We start from the raw sequence: 25338 nt of genomic DNA, 5'->3' as shown, positions 1-25338 counted from the left end.
GGGAATCTAACTATACATACGTTAGAATGTTTGATATTATCCCACAATTCTTGGATGTTCTCTTTTGACGGGTTTTTTCCCCTTCACCCATTTTCCCCAGTGTTTCAGTTTGAATAATTTATCTTGACCTATCTTTGAGTTCATTCATTCTCTCCTTGGCTGTGTCAAATCCACTGACGAGCTCCATGAGGCATTCTTCATCTCTGTTAGTGTGTTTCTTATTTTGACCACTTCCATTTGGTTCTCATAGCTTCCATCTCTCTGCTGAGATTGCAGTTTTGATCTTGCATGTTATCTACTTTTACTGTTGACCTTTTACCATATTACTTATTTGAAATTCTGTATCAGATAGCTCTTACATCTGTGTTTGGTTCTGAAGATTGCTTTATCTCTTGGGAGTATGTCATTTATCTCTTGCGTTATAAGTGTTGGTGAAAGTTGGACATCTTCTGTAGGATAGTAAAGGCCCAGGGAAATGGGTTTTGTGTAGAAATAGGCACACTTTTCCTTCTGTTAGGCCTTTAGTGTGGGGGTTTGAATTAACCTAGTCAGGAGTTGTGATAGGCTGGGTGGGTGGCTCATGCCTGTAATCCCAGCACTTTGGGAGGCCAAGGCAGGAAGATTGCTTGAACACAGGAGTTTGAGATCAGCCTGGACAACATAGTGAAACCCCATCTCTACAAAAAAATAATAAAAATTACCTGCTCATTTTTGGTGCATGCCTGTTGTCCTAGCAACTGGGAAGAGTTGCTGAGTCTGTCCCGCAGACTCTGCCCGAGCAATGGATGACAGGAGTACTCAGACACAGATATCTGGTGAAAGAGCGGGATAGGGGACTGCCAGCACTAGAGGCTGAAGAAAATTAGCAGTTCCCCTAAGCTGGCAGCCCTCGCATTTATTTAGTACAGATTTAATGACAAAGGCTTGGAGCAAACACAATTTGTGGGTAATAAATATTGTTGATCCCCCAAGTCCTGCAGGCAAATGATCAAAGGTTGGTTTCTGGAGACAGGAGTAGACAAATTTATCTAGATTAAGTTCCTTTACATTCCCTTGTTATCTGCCCTTTGCTCTCAGGCTCCAGGTAAGAGAATTTGCCTGCCTTCAGCCATAATTTCCTTCCAAAGCTTTTGCAAGACCTCCTGGCCTTTCAGGAAGATTTGTGTCTTTCCTATAATTTCTCACACCACACTGATCAATCTCCTACATCTCCCCCTTTTCTGTTTTTTGTATCAGGTTTTGTTGGTTGAAGAGTACAGATGTGTGCAGCAACAGGTTTGTCAGGTGTAGCGGTCACTGCTTGTATTCTGGCTTTGCATCCTAGAATTAGTAAATAACATAAGATAAACATGAATATAATCAGTAACATTTTTTTTCCAATCAAGGAGTGACATGTAGTGTTACTTGCCACCTCAGTGCAGTGTGTGTCATTACTAAGGAACCCCACTGGGGTATGTTAACCCCTTCCAGCCAAGCAGTTATATTATTAGAGCCTGGGAAGGGGGTGTCCACCCAGGTAACAGGGTGGAAGAAAAGTGGAGGTAGAAGATGGACCCAACAGAGTGTAGCAGGTACTGGTTGCAAGCAGAGTGAGGGAATTAAAAAAGGTTATAAAAGCATAGCAAGGAATAAATTATCTGGAGTGAATGGTGTTTGTGTCTGGAGCAAGATTCGCTCAGCCTCCTTGGTTGTTTTCTTCAGCATCCCCCAGGTAATGTGCGGGACTTGTGTCATCCGAGGAAGCTGCATTGTCCAGGGCTGTGGGTCCTGAAGGAACATTTCTTTCATTTCTGGTACCAGGTTGGGTCCTAGCCACACCATAAGGTTGATGGATTGTGCTGGAATCCAAAGAGGACCTGAGGTGATGTGAACATAAGCATATCCTCTTCCCCTTGTTAGCAATTCATCTGGACCACACCATACATTACTGTTTACATCTTTCCATAAAACTGTGGGTTTTATGCCTTGAGAGGTTTTAGCAAAGTGCTTTTCTATAGCTGATTGAAATGTATCATTTAAATTTAAGAAATTAAGGGCAAATAAGGCTTTTGCTAGTAGTGTTGCAGAGTCCTTACTCATATTCCCCCTTTTTTGTTTTTTGAGCATATTTTTAAGAGTGGACACGTTCTACTATGGCCTGTCCTTGGGGGTTATACGAGATGCCTGTGGAATGTTGGATGTTCCACGTGTGACAAAATTGTTGACATTGTGAGTTGGCATAAGCTGGGCCACTATCAGTTTTAGTTTTTGTGGGCTGCCCCATAAATGCAAAAGTTAAGAGATGTTTAATAACATATCAGGTGGACTTTCCAGGAAGAGAATGTGCACTAATTAGGTGAGAATAGGTGTCAATGGATACATGTACATATCTTAGTTTTCCAAAGTCAGGGATGTGAGTAACATATGTTTGCCATAACTGATTAGGTTCTAGTCCTCCAGGGTTAATGCCCGTTGAAGGAGGGGACATGCCTGTAAGCTGGCAATCCAGGCATTGCAGGATAATTTGTTTAGCTAGTCTTTGGGTAAGTTGAAATTGTTTAGTTAAGTTCTTCCAATTTTGGTGGAAAAATTGATGCAATTGCATGGCTTGGTCAAGCAGTGATGTCGTAAGTTGCAGGTCTGCTTGTTCATTGCCATAAGCCAGTGGGCCAGGCAGTGAACTGTGGGCTTGAATATGTGTGATAAAAATAGGATGTGTACATTGATCCAGCAATTGCTGAAGTTGAAGAAAAAGTGCACACAGGGTGGGCTCAAGAGTGAACTTAATGAGGGCTGTTTTAAGGTTTTGCAATAAATAGAGTAAGCAGAGTCACTAACGATATTGATAGGCAGAGTGGAAAAGGCCTCTAGGGGCAATATTAAGGCTCCAACCTCAGCTCTCTGAGTGCTAGTAAATCCAGAATGAGTGAGGAAATTATGCAGTCTCCACCAAATAGCCGCTTTTCCATTTTTACCAGAGCCATCAGTAAAAAGCATTAAAGCATTGGGGTATGGGAGAGTGAAATACTTTTGTAGGCACAACTACAGGAGTACGAGATAAGAACTGAATTAGGTTGTGAGCAGGAAAGGCATGCTCTATATGGCCTGTGTAATCAAAGAGTGCTATCTGAAGATCTAGAGATAGGGGCAATACTGCTCCAAATTGCCTTTTACTCAAAGGAATTCGTATGACATCAGGGTCATAACCTAGCAACTGATTGCATTGTCTGCAGCCTGTATAGATGACTTTACTAACTAGCTGGGTATAGGAAGATAGTGTTTTAGTCCTGGTATGTGAGTAAAAAACCCAATCTAGGAAGCATAGTCCTGGGGTCATCGGTCCTATTAATCCTGTCGGGGAATGTTTAGTAGGAAAAACAAACAATTGAACTGAATATTGTGGGTCTATGTGATACAGTTGCCTCTGAGAAATAGTTTGCTTTATTTCTTCAATTTCCCCTTTTTGCTGCAGGAGTCAAATACCTGGGAGAGTCTAGGGCTGTATTGCCCTTTAGGATAGAAAACAGGTTTTGTAACTTATCAGTAGTTATGTCCAAGGGGGGGCAAAGCCAATTAATATTGCCCACTAATTTTTGATAATAATTTAAGGTGTGTAAATTGCTAGTAGTTAACATTTTGAGGTCTTACTAACTGGGAAGTTAGTATGTAGCCAAGATATTTCAATTGTACTTTTTCAGGTGCTATGATTAAACCTCTTAACTGAGTATTCTTTATGATAGAGGCATATAAACTTAAAAGTACTGGCTCTGTTTGGGCTGCTAGTAAAATATCATCCATAAAATGAACAATCTTGCAACTAGGAAATTCTTTTCTACTGGGGAGCAAAGCCTGATTTACATGATACTGACACATGGTAGGACAGAACAGCATCCCTTGAGGAAGTACTTTCCAATGAAATCAGCAAGCTGGCCGGCCTCTCATTATTGATAACTCGTATTGTAAATACCAATTTTTCTGAGTCCTGTTCTGTAAGGGGAATAGTATAAAAGCAGTCTTTTAAGTCAATAATGATTATAGGCCAATCTTGAGGAATCACCTCAAGGGGGAAGGGAGGCCCTGTTGAAGGGGCCCCATAGGTTGCAAATTAGCATTGATAGCCTGTAAGTCATGCAAAAGTCTCCATTTGCCAGACCTTTTGGGAATGACAAAAATGGGCGAATTCCAAGGGTTGTTTGACGGTTCTATATGGCCAGCTTTTAATTGCTCCTCAACTAATTCATGGGCTTTTCGTAATTTCTCTCTCTCTAAAGGCTACTGTTCTACCCAAATAGGATTTTGAGAGAGCCACGTCAGGGGTAGGAGAGGAATAACAGTGGCCATTATTAGAAAAAGGTTTGCTGTTCACAGAGTTTATCAAATTCTGCCCTCCAGAGGAGGTATTGACTGGCTTTTAAAGTTGTTTTAGCTAGCACTGGCCAGTCCCATGGGGTGATATGGAAGTTGTCTGCTATGGCTTCTACTATTCCTTTCATAAATGGGCTAGTGGCTCCGTTTTCTTTAATGCTTTTTCTTATCTCTTTATAAGTGTCAAAAGAAGTTGTCTGCTATGGTTTCAATTATTCCTTTCATAAACGGGCTAGCAGCTCCATTTTCTTTAATGTTTTTTTCTTATCTCTTTATAAGCGTCAAAAGAAATGGGCTCATATACCTGATTGCCTTGTCAATCTTGCATTACTGGGCAGGCTAAGAGCTCCCCTTCTAATGCTGCTTGCCTAAGACAGGGTCCCATAGCTGTAGTGTATCCCGTCTTTTTTCCAATTTATTGGCGGAGGGGGCTCAGGCAAAACCTCTGTTTCCTCTTTGTTATTTTTGCCCGTTAATGGCAGGGCTGAGGGAGAAGGAAGAGGCGGTAGGGTAGGTGACGGTTCCACCTCCCTTACCTTTTTAGGCTCTTCTATGTAGAGTGGGACCAAAGCAGTCCTAACTAAAGCCCCATAACGTTAAAGATGTTACTAGGAACCATTGCCCTTGTGCATGATGTTAAGATTTCTCCCCACTTGTTCCCAGAGCTTTACGTCTAGTGTACCTTCTTCTGAGAACCATGGGTTATGGGAAACAACAGTTTGCATTAGGTCCCATAATTGAGCCCGTGAAACTGAGGCTCTGCTAGCTTTCAGCAGCTCTTTTAATACTTTTATATTCTGTTGCTGTTGAGCTGACAACTGTTGTTCCATGATGAAACCCTAGCCTGAGCAATTCCCTTGAACTTGGAAATGCTGAGCAGGCACCAATGACTTACTGACAGCATGGTCTCTTCACCTTCACTTTTGAGGGTTCCATTGCAATCTGTTGCAGCATTCCTCACACAGGGAACCACCTGCCAAGTCTGTCTCACAGACTCTGGCCAAACGACAGATGAAAGGAGTACTCAGACACAGATATTCAGTGAAAGAGCAGGCTAGGGGACTGCCGGCACTAGGGGCCGAAGAGAGTTAGCAGTCCCCCTAAGCTGGTTGCCTCGCATTTATTTAGTACAAATTTAATGACAAAGCCTTGGAGCAAACACAATTTGTGGGTAACAAACATTGTCAACACCCCAAGTAGAGAGCAGTCCTGTGTGTGAATGATCAAAGGTTGGTTTCTGGACACAGGAATAAACAAATTTATCTAGATAAGTTCCTATACAATTCCCTTGTTATCTGCCCTTTGCTCTCAGGCTCCAGATAAGAATTTGGCTGTCTTCAGCCATAATTTCCTTCCGAAGCTTTTGCAAAACCTCTCGGCCTTCCAAGATGGTTTGTGTCTTTCCTATAATTTCTCCCACCACCCTGACTGATCTCCTACAAAGGCTGAGGCAGGAGGATCGCCTGAGCCCAGGAGTTTGAGGCTGCAGTGAGCTGCGATCACACCACTGCACTTCAGCCTGGGCAACAGAGCAAGACCCTGTCTCTAAAAAATAAATGAAAAAAAAGAGTTGGGCTAGATTTGAGGTTTATTGTTGTGATGGTTATCCCCAATGCAGAAGTTTCAAGTTCCTCCAATGACACCTTGGACTGAGGGTGTGGGCTGGCCTGCCAGAGGTATTTTCCTCCTTCCATGTGTGCTCCCCACTCAGCTTCAGGTCTTCCCTCTGTGACCCTCAGAAAAGGTCTTCTTTCCATGCTCTTGTCCCTCTTCTCCAACTTTTTTACTTTCTACTCAAGGCTTGTCAGCTTACCATTGGCAGGTGGGGGAGGGGGGAATTCTCTGTTCTGATCAAGTCTCAGTCTCTGTCAGGCCCTTTGTGTCCCTGGGTTTTGGGGTTATGGCCTCCTTAGTGCTTCTGTTCCTTCCCCAGTTCTGGGCCCAGTGTGGATTCCTGCCCCTGCCCAGGGAAAGTTTTGTTTTGTTCTGTTTCATTCCCCCAGATGCAAGGGGGCTTCACCCAAGGGGTGACGGGATTTGGTGTCCTTCCCTCCACAGACTAAGACTTTTGTTCAGTAGGGGATACAGGGAAGGGTCTGGGTGGAGCACTGTGATCCTTTCACAGTGACTGCCATTGTCTTCTTCCAGATCTTGAGACATTTTATTAAAACTTTCTCCAGTCTTCTGTGTGCTCCCAGTGGGGTTCATGGTGAAAAACCCTGAAAAGGGTAAAGACTCCTGCAATCTCCATGACCCAGTCCCTCACCAGTGTCCACTTGTGTTTACCAGGTAACCAGTACCCATGTCATCTCTTCCATTTTGTGCCTCTCCTTAGATTTGAAGCCAGTTGATTGTCCTCTGATCTCAGCTCTCCAGAAGACCTTTTCCAGAAGACCTCTCCCTGTGTGTCCACCTCTAAACCAGTCACAACTGCCTGAGTCTCACAGCAGCAGGCTGGAGATCCCGCAGCCCCTCAAATTGGGGCTCTGTCAACAAAGAGGAAGGGAGGAGACAACAACATTGCCTGCCATCTAGTCTTTGAAAGGCTTTTAAGCAAGGGACTGAGATAAAATTTATTTATTTATTATTTTTAAGAGAGAGGGTCTCACTCTGTCACCCAGGTCTCAATGAGAGTAGTGTGATCATAGCTCACTGCAGCATCCAACTCCTGGAGAATCCATTGATTCTCCCACCCAGCCTCCCCAGGAGCTAGCACTATAGGCACACGCCACCACACTAGTTAATGTTTTTACTTTAATTTTTTGTAGAAGGGTACTCACTGTGTTACCCAGGCCTCAAGTGATCATCTGGCCTTGGCCTCCCAAAATGCTGGGGTTATAGATATAAGCCACTGTGCCCGGCCTAGAATATTGATTTTTGAAAGATCTCTGGTTGCAGATGTCAGATGAATCAGGAATTGAGAGAGATGGGAAGGCATCAAGACCAATTATCTGCTATGATACTCCAAGCAAGAGAGGATGGTGGCCTGGATGAGGAATTTGGCAATTGGAATGGTGGGGAGTGGATGCATTCAAGATAAATACCCATTTATTAAAATGTAGTTGCTTTTTCACCACAGTAATACATAAATATAGTTTTAAAAGTAAATACTGCTACTACATTAACAATAATTTTAAAAATCTCAAAATAACATGCAACTGGTTGATTTTTTCAATTTTAGGCATTAGTTCCCCTTATAAATGATGAGAGTTTAGAGCTTAGACTGCTTGTCCTGTTACCAACAGTACTGCACATGCCAACATTTCCCATCACTCCTCTTTCCATTGTAATCATGGAATCATACTGTAATCCTGGTTAGACCAGTATTCAGTGTTTCCATTATGACTATGTAAATTCTAATCACAGCTGAACCAGCAGTATGATATTTAGTTTTCCTTCCTTTCATAACTTTTCCCATTCCCGCTGAGTTAACACTGTTTTGGCTTGTCTTACTCTGCTCAGTCTTCCTTTTATTTTGTAAACTTTTAAACATTTGAACTCTAGCAAATATACTGAGAAGTGCCCCAAACATAAATGGAGAGTTAAACAAATAATTATACAGCAAATATAACATGTAACTACCACTCCAATAAACAGAACACTGAGGACCCCCAAAGCACCCTGTATACAGTGGAATGTTACGTTGTTTCTGGCCATGGAGTCTCAAAGACTGATTCTCAAATTTTGTTGCTTGAAAACAAGTATTCTCAGCCGGGCACGGTGGCTCACACCTGTAATCTCAGCACTTTTGGAGGCTGAGGCAGGCAGATCACTTAAGGTCAGGAGTTCGAGACCAGCCTGGCCAACATGGTGAAACCTTGTCTCTACTAAAAATACAAACAGTATCCGGGTGTGGTGGCATGCATCTATAATCCCAGCTACTTGGGAGGCTGAGGCAGGAGAATTGCTTCAACCCGGGAGGTGGAGGTTGCAATGAGCCGAGATCATGCCACCGCACTCTGGCCTGGGCGACAGAGTTAAGACTCCATCTCAAAAAAAAAAAAAAAAAGAGTTGGTGTAATTCTTTCCACACACATATATACATAGATGTTATATGTGGTTGCCTTCTGTTCCTACTGATATATATTAATAGTATGGCTGATTGCATTATTGGTTTTTTCTTCACTCCCCTGTAAGAAGACAACACATACACACCTTTTGCCATATAACCTCATAAAGTTTTCCCAACACAGGCTCTATACTTCCCTACTCCACTGATGTTGGGCTTGGCTATGTGATTTGCTTTAGCCAGTGGGATGACAGTTCTTGTGACACAGCAGAGGCTTGAAATGTGCTTGTGTGATTTCATTTGGTCTCTTATGTTTCTGTGATCCATGAGAAGAGCATGCCCAGGGTAGCTGCTGCAACTTCTGCCACATTGGGCAAACCTTAATCCAGTTCACATGTAGGTGTCCAGCCCAGCTGACCCACAACCTGAAAAACAGCTGCTTGGGCTGAACTTGATCTAGATCAGCTAAAGTACAGTTGCCTTAGAAATTTGCATGAGACTAAGACTAGACAGAGAACAAAAGCAAGAGAAAGAAAAAATTTATCTGCAATGACTGGCTACAAACCTGGACAGATTCCTGGCAACACAGCTGTGCAAAAGCAGCCCCGCAAGCAAAACTGAGCCAGGAGACAGGTTCTGATCCCAGGCATGGGCCTTGGCAGCTGAAACTTTTTAGGCTGGGCCTCTCCCTAGCCAGTTCAGGCAGCCCCTCCTCTGAGGCCTCACTAACTGTTCTCCCTTCTCCAAGACTTCAAGGTTCCTTCCTAGTGAGTTTTTCTTTTTTCTTTTAGATGGAGTCTGGCTCTGTCACCCAGGCTGGAATACAGTGGCATGATCTCAGCTCACTGCAATCACCACCTCCCAGGCTCAAGTGATTCTCCTGCCTCAGCCTCCCGAGTAGCTGGGACTGCAGGCACACGTCACCATGCCCAGCTAATTGTTGTATTTTTTAGCAGAAACAGGGTGTCACCATGTTGTTCAGTCTGGTTGCAAACTCCTGACCTCAGGTGATCCACCCGCCTCGGTCTCCCAAAGTGTTGGATTACAAGCTTGAGCCACCATGCCCGGTACCTAGTGAGTTTTTGTTACCTTTTTTTTTTTTTTTTTTTTTTGGAGTCAGGGTCTCCCTGTTGCACAGGCTGAAGTGCAGTGGTGAAATCATGGCTCACTGAAGACTCAACCTCCTGGGCTCAATTGATTCTTCTACCTCAGCCTCCCAGGTAGCTGGGACTACAGGCATGCACCACCATGCCCAGTTAATTTGTGTATTTTTTTGTAGAGACAGGGATTCGTCATGTTTCCCAGGCTGGCCTTGAATTCCTGAGTTGAAGTGAGTCCCCTGCCTCCACCTCTCAAATTGCTGAGATTACAGGTGTGAGCCACTGCACCCAGTCTGTTAAATCTTTTTTCAATTAATAACAACTTCTTTTACAGACAGGGTTTCTCACTCTGTTGCTCAGTCTGGGGTGCAGTGGCACTATCACAGCTCACTGCAGCCTTGAACTCCTGGGCCCAAGTGATCCTCCTGCCTCAGCCTCCACAGTAGTTAGCACTACAGGCATGTACCACCACATCCAGCTAATCTTTAATTTTGGTAGAGACGGGGTCTCCCCGTGTTGTCCAGGCTGGTCTCCAAATCTCAGCCTCAAGCAATCCTCCTGCCTCAGCCTCCCAAAGAGCTGCGATTATAGGTATGAGCCACCACACCCAGCTTCTGTGACTTAAAAAAAATTTTTTTTAGATAAGGTCTTGCTCTGTCACTTGGGCTCGAGTACTGTGGTGCAATCATACCTCACTGCAGCCCCGACTTCCTGGGCTTAGGCAATTAAATCTCATCCTTTGGCCTCCTCTGTAGCTGGGACACAGGCGCACACCACCACATTCAGCTGATCTATTTTTTGTAGAGATGGGTTTTCACCATGTTGTCCAGGCTGGTCTGAGACTCCCGGGCTCCCAAAGTGTTCCAACCACAAGCATGTGGGCCTTCAGTGGTATCAACCTCATCTCCCAGAGGCAACAACAGCTAGTATTCTTCCAGTTTTTACCGCCCCCCACCACCTCAAACCCACCCCTGCAGCCTTTCCAAGTGCCACAGCATTGTTTCAGTTTCTATCTTTGGAAGGCCCGGAGTCTGTGTCCTCTCTCCCTGGGGGCATTCAAACCCTAGTCCCTAGCCTGAGGCCCACCTATACCCAGACCTATTGTCTTGGAGACACTGTGACTTTAATACTCACTTAGGCCAGGAGCAGTGGCTCACACCTGTAATCCCAGCACTTTGGGAGGCCGAAGCGGGTGGGTCACCTGAGGTTGGGAATTCAAGACCAGCCTGACCAACATGGAGACACCCCGTCTCTACTGAAAATACAAAATTAGCTGGGCGTGGTGGCGCATGCCTGTAATCTCAGCTACTTGGGAGGCTGAGGCAGAATTGCTTGAACCCGGGAGGCAGAGGTTGCAGTGAGCCGAGATCGCGCTATTCCACTCCAGCCTGGGCAACAAGAGCAAAGCTCTGTCTCAGAAACAAAACAAACGAACAAAAAAACCCAAACTAAACCAAACAAAAAAATCCCACTTATATTCAGGATGAATTCTGCCTTCTTTTTTGCCATCTTGAGATTTCCATTTCTGTCTCTGAAATAGGCTATTTGAAAAGTAAGTGATGCTACTTTGGTCAGCATCCCCATTTATTCAAATAAATGGGGGTTTAAGAGGTGGGTACCTACCTGAGTTAGCTCAGTCAACCATGCTGATTTGGAAATTTGCATTTTCCTAGGATTTTTTTTTTTTAAACAGTTGGAATTATCCCATATACACAATTTTGTTTTTCACTTTTCTAATTAACAACATACTTGTGTCTCATCTCTCAATCCCCAGTGTTTAGCAAAGGACCAGGCTCAGGGGCACTTACAAATGTTTGTTGAATCCAAGGACATCCTATATTATAGAAATGAACTTCGGAAAGACCAGTTAGTCTGGGTGGGTGAGGAATGCCAGAGACGGGGGAACAGAATGAGGTATACCATCAGGTTTGAAGACTTGAGGGTTATCGAGGGTTCGTCATAGGAAGTTCACCATGGAGTTCTTGGAACCATACAACACACAGAAGCAAGGTCCTCTCTTTCCAGGTATGGCTAGAAATGTTTATCAACAGCTGAGACTCTGATTCCCACGGTGGGATAAGGAAGCCAGCCTCAGCTGCTGCTGCATTTCCCCCCCCTTTTTCTCATTACAGGAGGCAAGAAAACTGTCGAAGTAGATGATGCAAGAGTGAAGCTGATTCAGAAATACTCAATCCCCTCTGGAACATCTCTAAGAAACGGATTGACCATCCTGTAAGCTTCCATCTGGAGGTACCTGGGGAAAGGCTTCTTACATTGAAGTCAGTAAGAATCCCTAGTGGGCCAGGTGTGGTGGTTCATGCCTATAATCTCAGCACTTTGGGAGGTCAAGGCGGGCAGACTGGTTGAGCTCAGGAGTTCAAGACCAGCCTGGGCAACATGGTGAAATCTCATCTCCATGAAAAAACAAAAAAACAAAAAACAAAAAACAAAAAAAGCCAGGCATGATAGCTCAAGCCTGTAGAACCTGGAAGGCTGAGGTGGGAGTATCACCTGAGCCTGAGAGGTTGATGCTGCAGTGAGCTGTGATGGCGCTACTGTACTCCAGCCTGGGTGACAGAGAAAGACCCGTCTCAAAAAAACAAAACAAAGCAAACAAACAAATAACCTCTAGTGATTATAGCCACAGGGAGATAAATCCAGTTTGTAATTTGCTACAGTGCAAAAATATCTGGCTTTCTGTAGAGGGAGTGGGAACAAGGCAATGCTGGCCTTCACGCAATCAGAAACTTGACTTGTACCCGTTGAAAACCTGTCATGTTTAAGGCTTGGGTTTTTTTCCTTCTAGTAAAGACACTTTACTGCCATCTGCTGGAAAAGTGTCAGAAATTTTCCAAATGCAAATGTCTATGGCTTCCCCATAATGTAGCACCCTTTTACTGTACATAGTCTGCACAACTGTACAATTCAGAAGAGAAACTAACGTTTGGTATAACTCTACCATATGCCAGACATCTGTCATCGAACCTGAACAACCACTCTATGAAATCAGTACTTATACTCCAATTTAACAGAGAGAAAATATTGGGACCTCTGGGGAAGGGAGGAAGAAGAGGGTATCACCAAAAAAGGGCAAAAGGGGGGCTTGGTCTGTATTGGTAATAGAAATTCAACTTGGGTGGTAGGATTATGGATGTGTTACAGCTTTCTTTATAATTTGGTACATGCCTAGAATGTTTTACAATAAGTTTGTTTTTTTTTTTTTTGAGACGGAGTCTCGCTCTGTCGCCCAGGCTGGAGTGCAGCGGGGTGACCTCAGCTCACTGCAAGCTCCGCCTCCCGGGTTCATGCCATTCTCCTGCCTCAGCCTCCCCAGTAGCTGGGACTACAGGCGCCCGCCACCTCGCCCGGCTAATTTTTTGTATATTTAGTAGAGATGGGGTTTCACTGTGTTAGCCAGGATGGTCTCCATCTCCTGACCTCATGATCCACCCGCCCTGGTCTCTCAAAGTGCTGGGATTACAGGCGCAAGCCACTGTGCCCGGCTACAATAACAATTTAAATCACCTGTGAAGAAAAGATTCAGAGAGGTTAACTGTTCAAAAAAATCACATTGCCAGACAGAACTCTATTAGAGGTAGGCCACTTGCAGTAACATTACATTGCTTCTCTGACGGTTAAATTTAGCACAGAATCAAGGAGAGCCATAAAGTCTAGGAAGTACTTATTTACTTAGGATTGAGTCCAGAACATCTTGTGACACCTTCTACATACCTGTTTTACTTGGAGAATAGTCTGAATTTTCTATTACAGATTGAGTATTCCTAATTTGAAAATATAAAGTCCTCAAAATCTTAAAATTTTGAGCATCAACATGATGCCTAAAGTAAATGCTCATTGGAATATTTCAAATTTCAGATTAGGAATATTCAACTGGTATGTATTCTGCAAATATTCCAAAATCCAAAAAAATTCAAAACACTTCTGGTCTGAACCATTTTGGATAAGGGATATTCAACCTATATTATGTACAGGTAATACAGCAAGGGAAAAGCAGGGAGACTGAAGCATCTAAGTCTACTAAATTGGCCAGGATCATTCCTTAGCCTTCAGATACTTATTTATCAGGGTCTCTTAAATAGTTCCTTCTCATGTTAGTTCAGTCTGGCCTGTGGCTTGTAATTATAGCTGCAAACTCAAGGACAAAGTTCTTATGATTTTGAGATGCTCTTTATGCAACAATACTTCCTTTTACTGTGTGTGTGTGTGTGTGTGTGTGTGTGTGTGTGTGTGTGTGTGTGTGTAGGGAGAGTAAAGAGGGTGGCAATGGAGTGGACAGTGGAACTACAATTTATTAAGCACCTATTATTACAAGCCAAGTGGGGTGTTGAGCATTTTTCTTGTGCCATTCCATTCAATACTCTTCGATCCTGAGGGAAAATGAACCCACTTAAAAAACAAAACAAAAAACAAAAGGTTTTAATGAGGATTGCATAAGACATGCAAGGTCACCAGGGAGTTTACATGCAAGTGGGCAGACACAAAACAATACAACAAAAGTTCAGGTGTTCTGAGGAAAAAGAAGGGCACGGATAGTGATGACAGTAGGGAAAGCAGGACTCAAGGTAAAAAAATTTTAATTTTTTGAAGATGACCTTACTACATAGCCTTTTTGGTTAAGTGTTTCTTTAACTAGGAAAAGGCCGTGGGAAGACAGCCTCTCTACTATGCAAACCCAATTCCAATCTTGGGAGAGAATCTCCTGGTGGGACAAAATTAGGTTTTTCAAGAGATACTTAAATGGTCAGTCCTAATTATAACCATACTTGTCAAAAGGCGAAGCAAAGATGAAAGTTAAAAACTGAGAAGAAATTAAAAAGCCCAAATCTGTCAACCAATCTCTAATTTTCTCTGCTGCTTTAGGACTATAGTAATTAGCCATACCCTGAGGATCTACTTTACAAAATATACTGTCTGACAGTCCCACTCTAACAATTTAATCTATCTCATGTAAGTTGGACAGGCATTTCAAGTACAAGAAACAGAATTCAAAACGTGAAAACTGAGCCATCTATCACACACGGTGTCGGGTGGAGAAGCATATTGCTCAGGCTGCAGGGACATTTCATTTATTTAAATGTTTTTATTAAAAAAAAAAATTAAAGACCTTCATGGCACAACTTCTTCCCAGCACAATTATGTTTTAGTTATACCAATTACAATACAATTACAACCAATAAATCAAGGTGGGGGAGGGACTTCTGGCTTCAAACTTAAAAAAAAGCAGAGGAAGAAGGGAGGGACCACTTCAAACAAAGTTTAAAAATACTTTAAAAAATCTTTCAGAGTAATTGCCAACATAACTTTTTATATAGGCCATTCCATCTCCTGCCATCTAAGCAATGCAGACACAGGTAGTGCTGAGAAATAAAGTGTCCCAATACAAGGTATACAGATGAGGTAATTTACAACAACACATAAGTTGTTACTCTGTAAACCCTTGCCTCCCCCCCACCCCCCACCCAACTGGGTCTTTTGTTTTTTTGTTTTTCTCTCTCCATGCTTCTGCAGTGACTCTAAGTAGCATTTTTAAAAACTTCTATTTATTTTAAAAGGCTCTTGGGTGGCACCTCAGAGTCCTCTGCATTCACCTTCAGTTTCTTCCAAGGTCTGATGGGTGTAACGAGGTCCAGCTGTCTGCAGCTCTCCGCATCAGCCTAAGCTACACCTAAATTTCCGAGCTACAAGGATAGGGTATGAAGTCTTGATTTACAACCCTCTCCCCACCTCAAAAGAAAGAACTCATTAGTTATAAGTGTCCTGTTCAAATCACAATCCAGTGCAAACATAATCACAAATTGCATCTCTGGCACATCTGGTGCTTTTAGCTTCTGCACAAATTCAACATGGTAACCCTCACAGCATTCTAGGGCATAAAAGGGTCAAGTACAATAAATATCCACTGTAAGTGGTCATAAGGAAGAAAATCACCCTGCCACACAGTCAGAATGTTTTCCCTTCAGCTCTCCCTATCATTGAGAAGCGCTATGAAAGGAGGCTTTAGCATCCTCTAAAGTTAACCATTAAATTCACTAAAGCCACCACCTTGATAAAGTTACTAAAGCCAAGATGGGTTACAAAGTTAGATAAGTTCCTTAAATTCAACTCCCCAAACAATTACGTTTACCTATGATGCCTAGGTGAGAAAGGCCTGTGAATCTATAAAGGTAGGAGAATGGGGAACTAAGATTTTAGGCCTTAAAGTATGTTGGAAGAATTTTTCCTAGTTCCCACAAGCAGCTACTGTAATGAATTAACAGGAGAAAATACAGAGCTGATGGTTTTGCTATTGTGCTTAAAAAACTAGGCTTCCTCAGTGAAGCACCTGATAAACTTAGGTGGTTGGATTACAGTGGAAAGTCCACTTTACACACACACACACGAACACACAAAAACTGGCGACTTTTTCCATCCCCAATCCCTGCACTGCTGAGACACAAAATGAGTTTTATGGCAAAGGATCCTTAATCCCCAGAGACGCTTTGGCTTGTGGTGCTTTTTTTTTAAGGCCTCTCTGCCCTGCCCGGTACCATGGGTCGAACGAGGGGTGTATAAAAGTGGGGGCCTTGGGAAGCCTCCACGGCACAGGGCTGCAGGCCCCTCAGATGTGAACATGAGACACCCACCCAGCAAGACCTTTACACAGGGAACTTAAATCTAACCTTGATAAATAAAACCAAACGTTTATTTACACCAAAGAATTCCAACACTGGATCTTTCACATATGAAGGACAAAGTATTATATATATACACACAGCAAGGGGTGGCAAGGCTGTAACAAGAGAGTTTATAGTTTTCCCACAATTACAGGTCTACCATTTCAGCTTCAATGGAGATAGTGGCTTTGCTCCTATCTCTCAAGATACATTTACAAGACTGAGGAGCAGGTCTTCTCACTGGATGGCATGTGAGGGAAGGGGAAGGTCAGAGGAAAAGAAGGTAGAAAGCTTAAAATGGAACTCAGTGTGGCCACATCTCCCATTAGCTCTAGCATGAAACCTGTATAGACAATGTTTATTTCTTTTGTAAAAAGCAATAAGTTATGCCCAGTAACTAAATGAATTCAAAATGGCCAAGACAAAGAAAACTGAGAAAGATTTTGCCTTCCCCCTCCTACCAGCTATGGAGCACAGCATATTGGAAGATGAACAGGGAAAAAGACCAAGGTAAGGAGGGTGGGAGGGAAGGTATCAAAATTTTAAACTGAACTAAAACTAAAATTATAAATGAGTTGGATTTAGGGTTAGATTAATAAGACATGATTCTTACTGAACAGAAGTTTTTAGTATCTGTCTGTATTTTGGGTAGATTTTCAACATCTCGATGTAACTAAGACACACTTCCATGAGAGCCATTAGGATAACCCCACTGAAGCGCTTATGGAGTAAAGTGATGTAAGTGACCAGCAAGCAGTCCACTGCTCCTACAGATTGGGTCCTCCCTTCCTTCTTTCCTTCCTGCCTCCTTTCTTCCCGCCTCCCCCGAGAAGCTACATTTTTGTAATCTCTGAAGAAGAGCACGAGATACCAACCCCCTAAAGTGTGGGATGGTGGAGGACAATGGTGGGAATGGGAAGAAATCTCCACCCAAATGCAGCAGCCGGGATTGAGGCTGGTTTATCTTTGCTCTTTTGTGATGAGGAACTAAATTTGGGAGGGGAGAAAAAAAATTTGTCCATGAAATATTCCACCTGCAGGTAATTTTTCAGGGAATCCCCTGAGTTATGAAAAGTTCGAGTTAAAAAAAAAAAAAGAAAAAAGAAAAAAGAAAATCAGCCTATTATAATTTTTTTTTTATGACTGAACTACTATAAATCCACAAGCAACGGTTCAGACACGGTGCTTCTGAAGTGTTTCACCCCTCCCCACCAGGCGCAAGCTGCATCAAGGAGAGGGTGGACTCCCCCACCTCTGCTCAGGCATCAGGAGACAGATAGGGCCGTTACTGCTGAGCGCCAGCGGCAGCTGGAACAGGCATCCCAAGGGGGTTGGCAGCAGCAATCACTGGTGAGCCTGCCAGAGGTCCAAGGGGTGAAGGGGTTGGCACTGAAGAAATCCCTGAAAGAAAACAGCTGTCAGTGAGCCAAAGACACCAAACATGGCAATATTACCAGTTTCTCATAGCACTCACTGCAAAAGGAACACAATAATTCTTTATTGAAGACGTCTTCTTAGCCAGATTTTTACTTATACTTCAAGTCTGATCCTCAAAGTGGCAAGTCCTAATCAATTTAAGAGGCAGGTAAAGATATCTAGGCTTGGACAGTTTAAGGAGTTTGTCCAAGGTACACGATTAGCAAGTGGCAACCATGGTTTGGATTCTAACCCAGGCCTGTCTAGGGCAGAGATGTCCAACCAGGTGACCAGTAGCCAACCACATGTGGCTGCTAAGCACTTGAAATATGACTAGTGCAACTGAGGAACTACATTTTAAATTTTATTCAATTGCAATTAAATAGCCTCACATGGCTGGTCACTACCATACTGAACAGCACAGGACTGCAGTCAAAGCTCATGTGCTCTTACACCATGCTGTCTTGATAGCTGGCAGCTTTCAAAAGTACTAAAAGTCAGTTTGAATGGGGAAAGAGCACTTTCTGTCTAAGCTAAAATTGTGTTTTGGAATTTATTTCCATTTGATTTCTTCTACCTCTCTAATCGTGTGTGTGTGTGTGTGTGTGTGTGTGTGTGTGTGTGTACGCACATAGGTAACATATTCACATGGTTCAAAATACAAAAGGTTAAAAAAAGTATACAAAGGCCAGGTGCAGTGGCTTACATCTCTAATGTCAGCACTTTGGGAGGCTGACGGGAGTGGATCACCTGAGGTCAGGAGTTCAAGACCAGCCTGGTCAACATGGTGAAACTCCCCCATCTCTACTAATAATACAAAAAAATTAGCCAGGCGGTGTGGCACATGCCTGTAATCCCAGCTACTTGGGAAGCTGAGGCAGGAGAATCGCTTGAACCCAGGAGGCGGAGGTTGCAGTGAGCCAAGATTGCACCATTGCACTCCAGCCTGGGAAACAAAGTGAGACAAAACAAAAAACCCAAAAAAGTATACAGTGAAAAATCTCCCACACCCTACTGCTTGGCCAACTTATGGCACCATTTTTGGGGGCATATCCTTCCAGAGATATTTAACACATGTACATGAATATAATTTTATAAGAATATGTATATAAGAATCATATACAGGCCAGGTGCAGTCGTTCATGCCTATAATCCCAACACTTTGGGAGGCTGAGCTGGCTGGATCACTTGAGGTCAGGAGTTCGAGACCAGCCTGGTCAACATGGTGAAACCCCATGTCTACTAAAAATACAAAAATTAGCTGGGCATGATGGCAGGCGCCTGCAGTCCCAGCTACCTGGGAGGCTGAGGTGGGAGAATCAATTGAACCTAGGAGGTGGAGGCTGCAGTGGCTGAAACTGTGCCACTGCACTCTAGCCTGGGCGACAGAGCAAGACCCTGTCTCAAAAAAAAAAAAAAAAAAGTCATATATGAGAACATTATTATACATTCTTCTCCACTCCTGCTCTTAGACCTGGCTCTGCATCTCACTTTTTTTTGAGACAGACTCTCACGCTCACCCAGGCTGGAGTGCAGCGGTGCGATTTTGGCTCACTGCAATCTCTGCCTCCCAGGTTCAAGCGATTATCTTGCCTTAGCCTCCAACTAGCTGGGATTAAAGGAGCCTGCCACCATGCCCAGCTAATTTTTTGTATTTCCAGTAGAGACAGGGTTTCGCCATGCTGGCCAGGCTGGTCTCGAACTCCTGACCTCAAGTGAGCCACCTGCCTCAGCCTCCCAAAGTGCTGTGATTACAGGCATGAGCCACTGCACCTGGCCCTGCATCTTGAGTTTTAAATTTCACATTATTATATTGGAGTTGGAGATCTAACAGAACATGAAACACTTATACATTCTTTTCTCTGGCTGCATCATAGTCCATTGAATGGATATACCATAATTGATTTAACCAGTTTCCTACTGATAGCTATTCTCAATGTTTTGTTATTACAAATAAGGCTACAAGTAAGTTTGGATATACATTACTCTGTACAGAGGCAGGATACTCAAGGGGTAAATTCTAGAAGGCAGCTAGTTCTTTTTTTTTTTTTAAAAGGGGAGGGGGCCGGGCGTGGTGGCTCAAGCCTGTAATCCTAGCACTTTGGGAGGCCGAGATGGGCGGATCATGAGGTCAGGAGATTGAGACCATCCTGGCGAACACGGTGAAACCCCATCTCCACTAAAAAATACAAAAAACTAGCCAGGCGAGGTGGCGGGCGCCTGTAGTCCCAGCCACTCGGGAGGCTGAGGCAGGAGAATGGCGTGAACCCGGGAGGCAGAGCTTGCAGTGAGCTGAGATCGGCCACTGCACTCCAGCCTGTGCGACAGAGCGAGACTCCGTCTCAAAAAAAAAAAAAAAAAAAGAAAAGAAAAAAAAGGGGGGGAGGGGAACAGCAATTATTTGAGGGTATGTAAGTAAATGCCTAGTAAATGCCTTCACTACCACTCGTGCACCCACTTGGATGTTGCCTACATGTCTAATTCTTATGCTATGTGCCTGTAGTTCCTTTGGAATAATTGGGTCCTCTATAAAGATTCACTATACATCACAATGATTCAATAATGAAAAACAATTTTACTTATGTTTTTACAACTGATAGGCACTCTATAGTTACTGTGGCAAATATCACAGAACTGTCCTGGTACACATACACACCTATGCACAAACTCCACCTCTATACCCATTTCTTAACATTGTTTCTAAGGGCCACGTAACTACTGTCATTTCAAACTATAAGATGAAATGGTGTAATTTTCCTTTTCATGGCTTGGCATTTTCAAACCCCTATGCCAGAAATTTTCAGTTAGGAATGCTGGAATTCTAGCCTAGAAGGGGATACCCTACTTAAGACAGTATCATTAAAGTATACCAAGTGTCAAGCATGCTGAAACCTGGTTAAAAAAAAGTCATAAGGCCACCAGTACAGAGAAGAGAAAGTATACAAGAAATCAGACCACAAAGCTAAGAATAGTAATTGACTTCCACATTTTTTTGAAGAAAATTTACCAATGAACTGACCTGACATCATATTGGCGCTGCTGACGGGCGTACTGCCCCCTGGCATGCTAGATGAACCCATTCGAGCCTGGTCCTTCACAACAGTGTCTAAAAAAAGACAAAAAGGCTAGGTTCTGTTTTGCTTGAAAGATTAAACTAATGGTCTGGGAGCCTGAAAGCAGCCAGCTTCATTCTTTGCGTTTTACTTATACTCTACATTATTCCCCAAAGAACTTAAGGTGGCAATTGCCTTCACCATTAGACAAGTGGTAAAAAATAGAAATAGCTTTCCTATCAAACTGTGGTAAAAGCTAACCCTTCAACCAAATGGTATAAAGATGAGGTAATTATTTATAGTAGAGCTAATTTAAAATGAAGCTGGTCCTGTTGAGGTTTAATGGAGACAAGACACTGTAACTTGGCAAAGATAGTAATATATTACCAGTGTGCCCACAGCTCAGTACCAAGTAGGACAAAGCTAGAGGTCCATGTAGGTCAGGGCTATGACCACATTCTCTATCCCAATCAGCCTGTCTGCTTCAGGTACAGGAGACTGGGCAAAAGTATAAATGATTCACTAGAAAACCATTACACTATTACCAAAGGAAAAATGTAATGTTGTAGCTAACATCACAGTAAGGATGGGGTGGATCTAAGTGGTATTTTCACTTAGGATGGCACAGGTGGCTATATTCACAAATCTAAGTCAAGGTGTTCATACAATATTAAGATTTGTAAGCCTCATTAGCTCTTTCCAATGAGTGATTACTAGAGAAAGGACAGATATAGGGCTGTGTATTCTAATTGAAACCATTCCAGACTGAGGTGTCATCCTCACAGTATGAAAGAAGTTTATTTAGGAATGCTCTTGTGTCATGTATTCTATTAGAGAAGAATTCTTCCAATAATTCTGCAATGTAGTTGCCATCACTATCCCCACTGGAAGAATCTGAGGCTCAGTGTGGGTGAATTAACTGTGCAGCAATCCAACAGGAGCTGGGATTACGACTCTGTTCTATAGGACTCTGGGCCTACACAAACTCTGTGGGCTAGATATCTGGACTCACAGAAATAGGGGTGTTCCATGGCCTCTCTTGCAGTAAGCCGTGACTGGTGGTCATATCGCAGCAGTTTGTCCAGGAAATCCAAGGCCTCAGGGCTGACAAGGTGCTGATTTTCACTGTGGACAAAGCGTTCCCATCGCTTTCGAGAGTGTCTGCAGAACCAAAAGAGGGAATAAGAAATGGGCCACGTGGGCAGAGAAGTTCGACATTTCATTTCTACATTTTTCTTAGTGGCTAAAAGCCCAGCCAAAAGCAAAGAGGGATCAAAACTCAAGAGAGTAATCTTGCACCACTGTGCCACTGAGTGGGACAACAAAGCTAACGAGACTGGAAATAACATAGCTAGAGTAAATAAAGACATCTGAGTCCTCTCAGTTTTAAGAAACATAATTCAGGTTACTTGGCAGGACGTGACTGCTTCTGTGTAGCAAGGAGGGTCAGGTGGCTGAGCTCACCAGGCCTATTTCCCATCCCCACACATATTCCTGGCATCTCTGCCACTTGGCCAGAAAAAGCCTTTGCATCAGGAAAGTCCGTCTCCTCCTGTTAAGTGGTTAAGTGTTTAAGTACTGTATCTAGTCACTACTGTTAGAGTTGGTTGTCTGCATATAGTCTTTTTTTTTTTTTTTTTTTTTGGTGAGACAGGGTCTCACTCTGTTGCCCAGACTGGAGTGCAGCCACATGTTCACAGCTCTCTGCAGCACTCCCTCCTGGGCTCAAGGGAAGCTCCCGCCTCAGCTTCCTGGTAGTCTGGACTACTGGCACACATCACCATGCAGGGCTGACTTTTTATTTTCTCATGGAGTCGAGGGTCTCATTATGTAGCCCTGGCTGGTCTCCAACTCCAGGGCTCAAGTGATCCTCCTGCCTTGGCCTCCTAAAGTTCTGGGATTACAGATATGAGTCACTGTGCCCAGTCTGCACATCAGTCTTAAAGCATGCATTTTCTATTTCAATTTCTTTCTCTTGGAGAGAGGTTTTTCACTTAAAGAAGCAAGGTAAATGAAGACAGATTTTGATTTTTGCCTCAACTGTAACCCTTCTACTAGAATCTACACTTCATTCATTTTGTAGGAATCCTCTAGCTATAATCCCTCCATCAGACTCCTGTAAGTGAATTTGAATAAAGGGCCATTCAATGCAATGCCTTTATCTAGAGGCCTGCTCAATGCAGCATCCTGTGGCACTGGACCACTGACATCCTGACAGTGTTGGCGAAGAGAATTTAACTGTTTTGAAGATCCTAAGTGCCAGTTCACACCCAAAGTGCTTAAGCCACAGACGCACATATTTTGTTTCATGACTTACCTGCCCAAGATATCATTGAAACGTGGATCTAATTCAATGTTGTATTTGTCAATATAGTCATATAAATCTTCTGTCCCCAGAACCTTGGCTATCCTCACCAACTAGTATTAAAGAAAGACAAAAACCCGTACCACAAGCTATTATATGATCAAATCAACAATTAATAATGATTGAATCAACATAAAGGGGTCATCATGTCTATAGGTATGAATGCTACCTCCTAACAGTTTTAGACTTCAACTCAATGGGATAGTGTTAGAAAAAGCAAACTACTTTATAAACTGGTTTCTTTCTCTTGAAATGTCATCCTGGCGAATTCTTATTTTTCTCCCCTCAAAACCCAATTGAAAATGTCACTTCTTTTGGGAAGCTCCCATTGCACACTCACACTACTCATCGCTACTGCCTTTTGTGCCTTGTCCACACTTCTACTCTGAAGTTATGACTATAATCTATTTTGTTTTATGTTTGACTCCCCTACAAGATCAACTATGAACTACTCGAGGGAAGAACTATTCTTTCTTTTTCTGTATTCCTCAGTACTGCATGACTTGAAACGGAGTTATTGACTTTAATGGAATTCAGGTTGTATTCTTTAAATACATTAAAATTGGACATGGCGCTCAAAGGGAACAAGACAATGGTACCTTCCACAAGGTCCTAGAATCATTCCAGGTTCTTGTGAATGAAAGAGCCCTTTGGTCTTCAAGGGGGAAGTGGAGTTAGCTTAAGAAACATCTATAACTCAACCCATATAAAGAGACAAAAGGATCACAGAAATAATAGGCTAACATATTGGAGAAACCTTCGTCTTGGAGAATAAGGTTGTATTAGGAGAATTCTAAGGTAATGTCCTATTTTAAAAATCTGGATGACAATTTGTATGTATTCTTCACAATAAAACAAGCAATGCAAATGACAAGGACTAAGAGGGAAAGTCTGATTTCAAAAAGCTAAGCTGGTAGCTCCCAAAACATCAGTCTAAGGATCAATATCAGGGTGGCTGAACAAACAGTGAACTGAAAATTATAGGCAGTCCTGGCTATCATTGCATTAGACCAGTAAATTTTTCAGTGGGTATAACATATATTACCTGATCATAATTGTCATGTCCATGGAAAAATGGCTCCTTCCGAAAGATCATACTTGCCAGCATACAACCCAAACTCCACATATCCAAACTATAATCGTACATCTGCATAAAAGTAAACTCACTATTATTTGTGAATCCCCAGGCCTGTCACTTCAAAATAAAAGATTAAAAAAAAAAAATCACTCCACTGACTCAAAATCAAAACACTAATAACATCTTCATATACTTCTTTTAGTCTTTTTTTTTTTTTTGGAGACAGAGTCTCACTCTGCTGCCCAGGCTGGAATGCAGAGGCACAATCGTGGCTCACCACAACCTCCGCCTCCCAGGTTCAAGCGATTCTCTGCCTCAGCCTCCTGAGTAGCTGGAACTACAGGCGCGTGCCACCATGCCTGGCTAATTTTGTATTTTTAGTAGAGACGAGGTTTCACTATGTTGGCCAGGCTGGTCTCGAACGCCTTACCTCATGATCCACTCGCCTTAGGCTCCCAAAGTGCTAGGATCACAGGCATGAGCCACCGCACCTGGCTAGTCTTTTCTTTCACGCATCTTTCACTAGATTTTAAGATAATTTTTACTTTTTAAAATTTTTTATTTGAGACAGAGTCTTGCTCTGTTGCCCAGACTGGAGTGCAGGGGTGTGATCTTGGCTCACTGCAACCTCAGCTTCCCAGGTTCAAGCAATTCTCTGCCTCAGCCTCCCGAGCAGCTGGGATTACAAGTGCCCGCCACCACGCCTGGCTAATTTTTTTGTATTTTTAGTAGAGACAGGGTTTCACCATCTTGGCCAGGCTGGTCTTGAACTCCTGACCACGTGATCTACCTGCCTCGGCCTTTCCAAGTGCTGGGATTACAGGCGTGAGCCACTGTGCCTGGCTTTTTTTTTTTTTTTTTAAAGACACAGGGTCTTGCTCTGTTGCTCAGGCTGGAGTGTAGTGGCACGATCATAGCTCACTGTAACCTCCAACTCCTGGGCTTAGGCCTTGAGTAGGTAGGATTACAGGCATACACCACTATGCTCAGCTAATAAATATACTATTTTGAATTGTTTTCTTCACTTACACACACAAAAAAAACCCTCCAAATTGTTAGCCCATGGAAACCATGTAATGTGTATCATTAGTATTTTATTACATAAATGTTTCAGAATTTAATCTTTAATTCTCCTATAATAGGACAGTGTTCTGTTTTTCACAATTATTAGTAATACTGTACAAACTATTTTTATGCATAAAACGCTTTTGAGCTCAGGGCTATAGCCTTAAGATCCCAAGAAAGAAATTCCTACAAGAACAAAGAGTCTGAAACTTTTTTTTTTTTTTTTTTTTTTTT

General features: G+C 42.9%; 1 protein-coding gene across 2 annotated transcripts in view; it reads right to left on the bottom strand.

The window, feature by feature from the left end:
- Nucleotides 1-14534: 14534 nt before the first annotated feature.
- Nucleotides 14535-25338, bottom strand: part of CSNK2A1 (casein kinase 2 alpha 1) — a 66580-nt gene continuing 55776 nt past the window's right edge. For both annotated transcript variants that reach the window (XM_017895733.1, XM_017895732.1), the window contains 5 exons: nucleotides 24007-24108; nucleotides 22914-23014; nucleotides 21609-21757; nucleotides 20563-20649; nucleotides 14535-17528 (listed from right to left, as the gene is read on the bottom strand). In XM_017895733.1, the coding sequence (XP_017751222.1) occupies nucleotides 17413-17528; nucleotides 20563-20649; nucleotides 21609-21757; nucleotides 22914-23014; nucleotides 24007-24108 (555 nt within the window). In that variant the 3' untranslated portion in view covers nucleotides 14535-17412. The remainder of the gene's footprint in view (nucleotides 17529-20562; nucleotides 20650-21608; nucleotides 21758-22913; nucleotides 23015-24006; nucleotides 24109-25338) is intronic.

Source organism: Rhinopithecus bieti, unplaced genomic scaffold (genome assembly GCF_001698545.2).
Source record: "Rhinopithecus bieti isolate Rb0 unplaced genomic scaffold, ASM169854v2 scaffold_27016, whole genome shotgun sequence".
NCBI lineage: Eukaryota > Metazoa > Chordata > Mammalia > Primates > Cercopithecidae > Rhinopithecus > Rhinopithecus bieti.
This window is presented reverse-complemented; position numbering and strand designations above follow the sequence as displayed.